Genomic DNA, 8,820 nt, shown 5'->3' on the forward strand with positions numbered 1-8,820 from the left:
CTTATATCAAACTTGCTGAAACGCTGTTCAAATCTAAACTCAGAATCTTCATCTTCATCAAAGCTCACTACATTGCTGTTGTAATATCTTAGTGAGATTAAGCTTAAACGATAAGAGAAATATCACAGTTTGTGATTATAGCTTTTAAGAAGCATTTGTAAACTCTTGAATAGATTACATTAAGTTGTAAGGAACTAGAGTGATCGTGTGATCAGTATACTCTAGGAAGTCTTAGCAGTTGGCTGAGCAGTTTGTAACTAGAGTGATCGTGTTGATCAGAATACTCTAGGGAAGTCTTAGGAGTGAACTAAGCCTAGAGTGATCGTGTTGATCAGTAGACTCTAGAAAAGTCTTAGAGGGTATCTAAGCAGTTGTTCCTGGAGTGATCAGTGTGTGATCAGAAGACTCTGGAAGACTTAGTTGCGGACTAAGTGGAAAACCATTGTAATCCGTGCGATTAGTGGATTAAATCCTCAGGTTGAGGTAAATCATCTCTGCGGGGGTGGACTGGAGTAGCTTCGTTAACAGCGAACCAGGATAAAAATAATTGTGCAATTTATTTTTATCGTCCAAGACTTAAAGTCACACTTATTCAATCCCCCCCTTTCTAAGTGTTTTTCTATCCTTCAACTTCAAGTTGTTGCATGATAGTGAGGATAAATCTAAAGGATGTGTCATACAGTGTGTCATGATGGTAGACTCTAAACCTATCAGTATCAATGAGGCTCCCAAGAAGAAGGTGTGGATGAACGCCATGAAGGAAGAACTTGAGGCAATAGAAATAAACAAGACACGAGAATTAAATATTCTACCAAAGAACAAGAAAAAATATCAGTGTGAGATGAGTTTTTAAGATAAAGCTGAAGCCATATGGTTCAATTTCCAATCATAAAGAACGGTTAGTAACTAGAGGATCTCTACACAAATCTGGTTCAGACTATTTTAAAGTGTTTGCACCTGTAGCTAGATATGAAACAATCAGACTTGTGATTGCTATAGGTACAGTAGGAATTGGCCTCTGATACATATAGATGTAAATTTATTTTTTCTTAATGGTCTATTGATAAAAGAAGTTTACGTGTTACAACCTCCTGAGTTTGTGATAGAGAACAAATAATGGATGATGTACAAGCTGCATAAAGCTTTGTATGGACTGAAATAAGCTCCAAAGGTTTGGAAATTGGAAATTGATTCATTTTCAAGCATATAGGGTTCAAAAAATGTGAAATGAAATATGGTGTGTATGTGAAGCATACCTCTGATAGCAATATGATTATGACTTGTCTTTATGCAGATAACATATTGCTAACAGAAAGTTGTATTTTTGAGATAAACAAGTGCAAAAGGGTTCTGATGAATTCTTTTGACATGACTGATCTTGGAAATATGATATATTTTCTAGAGATATATATATTTTATCCTCTGAAAAAGGAATCATTGTGCACCAAGTAAAGTATATAAACTTGAGTTGCTGAAGAGATTATGTCTGATGAATTGTAAATATGCAGTCCCACCTATAGAAACAAACCATAAACTATAGACTCTGATTCAGATGGTGAGAAAGTAGATGCTATAACCTTCAAACAATTGATTGATTAGATAAGATACTTGTGTAACACTAAACTTGACATATCGTATATCGTATGTTTTGTTACAAAAAAAAATTATTTTGTTTTAAAATGATTTTATGTTAAAGATGAAATGATTACTTTAGTTAGATTTTGAAAAAATAAAAGAGAGAAAAGCATATTTTATAATAAATGTAATTTTTCAGTTTGAATATGTTTTCAATTAATTTTTTTTTAATTATAAAAAAACAAACTATAATGTATTTTTAAAAGAATCTTATGGTTAGTCAAGTAGACAATTGGTGGGTACTTTCCACATTTGTGATATTATGTAGGACAAGATGAGGAAATTGCTATCTATCTTCGTAAGGACCATATATTACACAAATTTTGGTATATCTTAGCTCTTTGATCCAAGTCCAAATATACTGCACACTACTAGAAATACTCAATTTTCCTGCGGATTTACCTGCGGATTTGAGCCAAATTTCCGCAGGAAACGCATTTCCTGCGGTTTTACCTGCGGCTTTGTGTCCCCAGCTAAAACCTTCGTGGGTAATTTTTTCCGCAGGAAGATCCGCAGGTAATTCCGTAGGTAAATCCGCAGGAAATATTCCGCAGATAATTCCGCAGGTAATTTCTGTCCCAAATTAAAAAAAAATTAAACATTTTTTGAAACATTATAAATTATATATTAAAAGAACCATAATATAACAAAGATAATTTTAATTTAAAATATTTGAATTTATATAAGACAAATTCACAAAACAAGTTACTATAAAATTTGCTACAAAATTATAAACATCAGGACATTAGTTAGTAAAAAAGAGTGAGTTTAAAACAAAGTAACCAATCTCAACAACAATTCCATGCATTCCTAAAACAAGATCAGTAGACTCCAAATTAAGTGAGTATAAAGAACTCGAGTTTAATGAGATGAGAATTGGGCAGCCTTCATCTTCATAATGGAATCATCATCTTCATTCCTGCCAAGAGAGCAATCATCCTCTTCATTCCTGCAAGAGAGCAATCATCCTCTTCATTCCTGCAAGAGAGCAATCATCCTCTTCATTCCTTCTTGCCAACAATCATGGTTAGATTTTCTATAACTTTCAAAAGCCATAAACTACATACCACACATCAATATTTAAGAAAATCTATTTGAACTTCTCGTGATGGATTCATTCCAAGCACACAAGGCAACCACAAAAGTTAATAAACTACCTTCCCTTTGGTACCAGCCACATGGATAAGCTTCATATTTGAAATCCATGCCTTCATATCTACAATTTATGAAAACTATATTCCATTATTAACAACAGTCCTAATAAAACCACCAAATACTTAAAATAAAGTATAATCGATGTCTATGTGCAAGTGAGTATGGTGTCATAATAACTCACAATATTTACCTTTGGGTACTCACATATCTATTTTGGCTGGCCTTTTTTACCTTCAATGACAGTGACAATTATGTCACGTTTCAGTTTTATTTCCCTCTACCACTATGTCATAAATACACTACATATTCATTAAACTAAATGCTTAATCAAGAACAAAAATGCAAAATAAGTAAAGACGAAGTTTTAAACTAATTAGCACAAAAATATTGCAGTACACTAATTAGTACAAAAATTCTAATAGAATAAACTAGTTACGATTGTATTTCTTTGTTTTTAATTATTCAATCAATTCTTCAACATTAAACATACTCTATTATATTTTCAATAGAAAACATCATCCTCTATATTAGCATGAACAAGATTTGGTTGCTCATTATAGTCCCTCGCCACATTATCATCATTAATTTCCATCAATGAAATGTTCTTAATATTGTTTCTATAATTGGAAGGAGAGGTATGATTGCTATGACGGTTTCTGCATGCAGTTTGAATTCTCCATCATTGTGTGCTTTATGTGCATTCAACTAGCCATAAATAATAATAATTTTCATTTGATTTGCTCTTTATGTATACATACATACTATATGTGTATATTTTGAATCAATTTTCAAACTTTATAAAGTTGAAAATGAGAAATACCTCATCAAAAGAATGAGCACTTGGATTGGCCAGCAAATCTTTTTGCAAATTCTGCAGCATTAACGCATTGTAAGTTAGATAAATATTCCAAACTTTAACAGCAAGTGAAATATATAAAATGTTTATATTGGAAAAATCTGTCAAGACAGAAATACCTTTTCAATGAAACCTGATTTCACCAACACAATATAAATGAGAATCACAGTACCTGAGCAAGTGTAACAATCTCTCCTCGAACAACATACTGACATTTCATAACCTAAACAGCAAAAATAACAATGTTTCAAACAAGTAACTGAAGATTAAATATAACTGTCAGTAAAGTGGAGCAACTATTTAACCAACATCACTTCTCGAATCAATTTATGCAATATTTCACACTAAAACAATTTGTAACTTAAAAATATACCTTCCAATAAACTGATCTCAGTTGGTAGCCAAAACTGACATGAAAGTCTAGCAGAAACCTAATCCTAGGAACAGAATGTCACAAACAAACTACCATGCAACATAAAAAATCAAAGGCATAGAAATTTAGCCATTTTAAAAAGGAAATTGGACTATAATATTTACAAACAAGTACATGAACCAAATCAATAATATATGATAGCAAGCAATACATCTAACCAAATGTAAAGGCCAAGACTCGAGGGTGCATTGTAGCAACTATTTTTACTGCCTTACACTAAATCAAAATGATTATTGAATAATTGTTTTTTTACAGTCAAGTATAAACTATACTATATTGATTCAGTACAGTACCATAGGTCTTGACCTACATAGAAAAGCATTCAGTTAGTATTTTCTACCCAGCGGTCTTGACACACAAAAATAGAAGCAGGGTACATGCACAATAAATAAAAAAAGTCATACCAATAGATTTTGAGGTTTGATATCTCGATGGCAGACTCCAATACAACGATGAATATAAGATAATGCCCTAAAGATCTGCAAGATAACAACAAAATCATTACAACCACAACAAGGTAAAAGCTGAATAAAGAAGGGTGACTAGCATACCTTGAAAAGATAGTAAAACGTATTGAACAGAAAACATAACTTGAAACTTGAAAGTAAAGTTTGTTAATTAACTGTAATTGATCACTATTCCTCTTTAACACGTACACTGGGAGTTGAATTAGTTGATATTTTTTAATACACAGTGATCTATTTTCTACTAGTTGTGAGTCATTACACAACATCATGAAATGCTGGCATGATACAAATGTGTGCGCCAACAACTAAGAATAGCTATAATATGTGCTCAACAGGATATAATAAATGTTGAACTGCAAGAGTGATACTTCAGGACTCTGGTCCCCCTCCCTTGATGAAAAAGTTATTATAATTAAAATGCATAATGAAAATACAGTGCTTCTTACCTGCTGAAATATTTGAAGAACATCTGAGGTAGAATAGTGCTCTTTCTTGGCTTTCTTTGTTTTGGCATTATCTAGCAATGTTCCATCCAAATGAACCGGAAATAACAAGTATACTTCATGGCTCCAAGATGTCTCTGCAGTAGGCTGCCAACAAAAGCGACATATTCTACCTCAACATAAAATCACAAAAACATGTGAGCTAAATGAGTAAGCGTTGGTTGGAATCATTACTTCACCTTAACAGAAATGATAGCATGATCAAGAAGCGGCAGGAGATTCGGATGACTAAACAGTGACGAGACACGTATCTCCTCCCTAACCAACTCCAACTGCTCATTGTTCTGAATGAGGACCTTTTTCATAGTCTAAGTTCCATCATCTGCAAATAAGAGATAGCATCACAGTACAGTCGATGTATTAATTACTGCTCGATTTCATGGTGGAAACCATCACAATTCATCTCACTCGCAATCGCAAACCTAAGTTTGACTAAATTAATAAAAACATACAGTTGAATTGAACATTTTAAACTACATCATATAATCAAAAACAACAATCAACTTCATCAGATCGGAGAACCAAAACTGAAACTATGCTAAATTCAATAAGATCGCAGATCGAGTAATAAAAATGCATACGAATCACATAGATCAGGTTTCGATCGATATACACTACAGCTTAACATCACTGATTTCACGAATTAACTAAAAAAGTGATTATGAAACGATGAAACAGAATCGAACCGGAAAGATGAGAGAAGTCTTTGACTTTATTGGCGAGGCCACCGGCGGGAGAGTCGTTGGGAGTTTCCTTGACGAGGTAGTAAGCGAAGCCGCCTTCTCCGAGCTGACGCAAGATGCGGAAGCGATTCTCGTTGATCCAAACATCGCCACCTCCGTTCACGGAGTCGTATAATGCATCTAAACTGACATTGTCTAATACAAAAATCAAACTGGTTCAGGTTAAAGGTCACGTGATGATGAACACAAAAATGAACTCCTTTCTTCGATTGGAGGTGAGGTGACGGAGGAAGAGGCAGAAGGTGGTTCGACGGCGGCGCTAGGGTTTTCAGAGAGAAAGAAGAAAACAGAGCGCGTGGAAAAATGAAAGAGAATATGTTTAAGGGTAAAAATGATATAATAAAATAGTTTGAGAAAAAAATAAAACTTTTAATATTTATATACTTATTAAACTCTTTTTTTTTACTAAAATGTAAAATTAAATAAAGTAATCTAAAGATAAATTTAAAAAGTCAAAATTTGTTTTAATTGAAAATAAAAAATTAAATATATAAAAAATTTCTTATTGATCAATAAAATAAAAAATACAAAAAATATATATTCTCTTCACGTTTAATATGTATTTAAAAGTTATTATTTAATTCCAAATAAAAATATTAAAAAGAATTTATAAATTTAAATTTGATATTTTAGCAAGAGATCAAATATAACACATTATTATTATTATTATTATTATTATTATTATTATTATTATTATTATTATTATTATTATTATTATTATTATTATTATTATTATTATTATTATTATTATTATTATTATTATTAGAGTAGGACTTTTAAAATTAAAACTTTTAAAATAATTAACAATTGAACAAATATAATTTTATTTAACACAAAATATATATTTGTTAAAATAAATTAAATTTAAAATTTAGAAAAAATTTATAGTAAAAGATATAATGACATTATTAGAGAATTTATAATTATATATCATATTTGTTTCAATATGTTATTTTTAAAATTATAGATTATTTGGTCCAATATAAGATAGTTTAGTTGAAAAATTATATATATATATATATATATATATATATATATATATATATATATATATATATATATAATTTATAAATTTAATTTTTAAAATAAAATAGAAAAAACATTATAAAAATAATTAAAAACATAGATAGATTAGTATTAAAAATAAAAATTAAACTAAATAAAAAAACCATAAAAATAATTAATAAAATAGAAGAAACATTATTAAATTTTATAAAAATTTAAATACTGAAATATTTCAAAACCGTAGGTAAATTCGCAGGAAACTTACCTGCGGAATTACCTGCGGAATTTGTATTACAGTGTGTTTTTATTATTAAGTAAAGATTCGCAGGAAAATCCGCAGGAATATTTCCTGCGAATATACCTGCGGAATTTATAATTTATGTAAATATTTTGTTTAAAATACATATTCCGCAGAAAAATCCGCAGGTATTTCTGCGGAATTTGCTGCTACTTTCAGTTCGGCAGGAAATTTATTTTATTTAATAAAATCTCAGGAAATTCCGCAGGAATACCTGCGGAAAATTTTCCGCAGGAAATTCCGCAGGTAATACGTGTATTTCTAGTAGTGGCAGGTTTATAATCAAACAACCAGATTTTGAATTTTCTACTTGTGAGACAAAGTAAACTGATATGTAAAATGATTTAAGTTAACTAAGTCAGTGGCCTAAATGCTTATAAAAAAAAAACAGCCTATGAAGTCTGAAAAATATAAATTAGAAGTCTCAAATTATTTCAGAAATTAAATGGTGAATAACATATAAGTAAGAGAATTTATAAATTCAGTACTACAATTTTCATTTAATTATAATATCTTGTTTACTTATGTGATTGTTCTTGAACTAGCATATGAAGATATAAGATGATCTTTGAACTTTTTCTTGATCCAACAATAGCTTATGAAAAACTTAATAGATGAGAAATGTAATGGATGGGTCCATTAACTATTTGTTTAAATATTTATATTTTTTATTATTTGTAAATTAATAGGATTTATTTTACTTTTATTTGCATGGTCAATAGTTCTCTTTTATGTCTTTTTTTTTTTAAATATATAAAAAATTATAAAATTGTTTTTTTAAAAGAATATTATGGTCAATCAACTTAAAAATTGATGAGAAACTTTCCACATTTGTGATATTATGTAAGACAAACTTAGATAATGGACATTGATGTTGATTAGAAATTGCCATTAATATTTAGAAGGACCATTTTACACAAGTTTTAGTTTATTTTCGTTGGTCCAAGTCAAAGTATATTGTGAGGTTTATATCAAACAACAAAATTTTGAATTTTCTAATGGTGAGAAAATGTAATTTGCTACGCATAAAGATCCAATTTACACAAGTCTTGCGTAATTGTTTTGTGGAAAGTATAATTTAAAAGTCTCAAATTATTTCAAAAATTAAAAGTTGAACAAATATAGTGAAAAGATTTATAAATTTAATATTATAAATTTAAAGTTAAATATAATAGTATATAAGTATGTTTGTTTCAGCTTTTATAGTATTCCATACATCTTAAAATCAGTCAGATCGACTAATTCACATAGGGTTTTTACCCCGCGTAGTTCTTGGACCATCGAACTCGAGACCTCAAGGGAAGCAAACTCTTGGTACCCGAGCTCCCTTCCACTGGGCCAATCCTCTCAGGTTCAGTGTATTTATATTAAAATAATATTATTTTTAAAAAATATTTATTTTTTATAAAAAAATATTTATTTTTAAATTTTATTTTATAACATAAATATATGGTTGTGTCATTAACCAACTTTACAATTGTATTAACCACAAAATGTACATCATTAACAAATTATTTTACTTATAATTCATTAATTACTTTCAGTACTTCATTAACCAATAAAATACATAGTATTAACCATGTTCTGACATCAAATTATAAATGTATTAGTCAATTTTTATATTCTATGAACCAACTTTATTTTACTATTTAATATTTTTTAATGTTTGAGAACTCATTAACCAAGTTATGAACATCATTAACCAATGTTATACAAACTATTAAC

General features: G+C 29.6%; 1 protein-coding gene across 7 annotated transcripts; it reads right to left on the bottom strand.

Moving 5' to 3' along the window:
• Positions 1-2,345: 2,345 nt before the first annotated feature.
• Positions 2,346-6,122, bottom strand: LOC131596107 (shaggy-related protein kinase alpha-like). 7 transcript variants are annotated; one of them, XM_058868671.1, is made up of 10 exons: positions 5,736-6,122; positions 5,229-5,371; positions 4,993-5,136; positions 4,484-4,558; positions 4,373-4,385; positions 3,766-3,869; positions 3,611-3,661; positions 2,981-3,021; positions 2,793-2,851; positions 2,346-2,584 (listed from the first exon to the last, which is right to left on the bottom strand). In XM_058868671.1, exons 2-10 carry the CDS (start codon positions 5,352-5,354, stop codon positions 2,529-2,531), a joined length of 669 nt encoding a protein of 222 aa, XP_058724654.1. In that variant the 5' UTR covers positions 5,355-5,371; positions 5,736-6,122; the 3' UTR covers positions 2,346-2,528. The 7 variants fall into 7 exon arrangements, with proteins under 7 accessions (XP_058724654.1, XP_058724652.1, XP_058724651.1 ...); XM_058868669.1 differs by having other exon boundaries at positions 2,346-2,613; positions 2,703-2,851; XM_058868668.1 differs by having other exon boundaries at positions 2,346-2,642; positions 2,703-2,851.
• Between the last annotated feature and the right edge of the window lie 2,698 nt (positions 6,123-8,820).

Source organism: Vicia villosa, linkage group LG4 (genome assembly GCF_029867415.1).
Source record: "Vicia villosa cultivar HV-30 ecotype Madison, WI linkage group LG4, Vvil1.0, whole genome shotgun sequence".
Taxonomy (NCBI): Eukaryota; Viridiplantae; Streptophyta; class Magnoliopsida; order Fabales; family Fabaceae; genus Vicia; species Vicia villosa.

Bases quoted from the DNA above. Each gene is read 5' to 3' on its own strand.
- LOC131596107 (XM_058868669.1), bottom strand. From the start codon at position 5,354: ATGAAAAAGGTCCTCATTCAGAACAATGAGCAGTTGGAGTTGGTTAGG. The intron at 5,137-5,228 runs GTGAAGTAATGA...TTTTGTTGGCAG, and splicing joins ATGCTATCATTTCTGTTAAG to CCTACTGCAGAGACATCTTG. The intron at 3,662-3,765 runs GTATTTCTGTCT...TTAATGCTGCAG, and splicing joins AATCAGGTTTCATTGAAAAG to AATTTGCAAAAAGATTTGCT.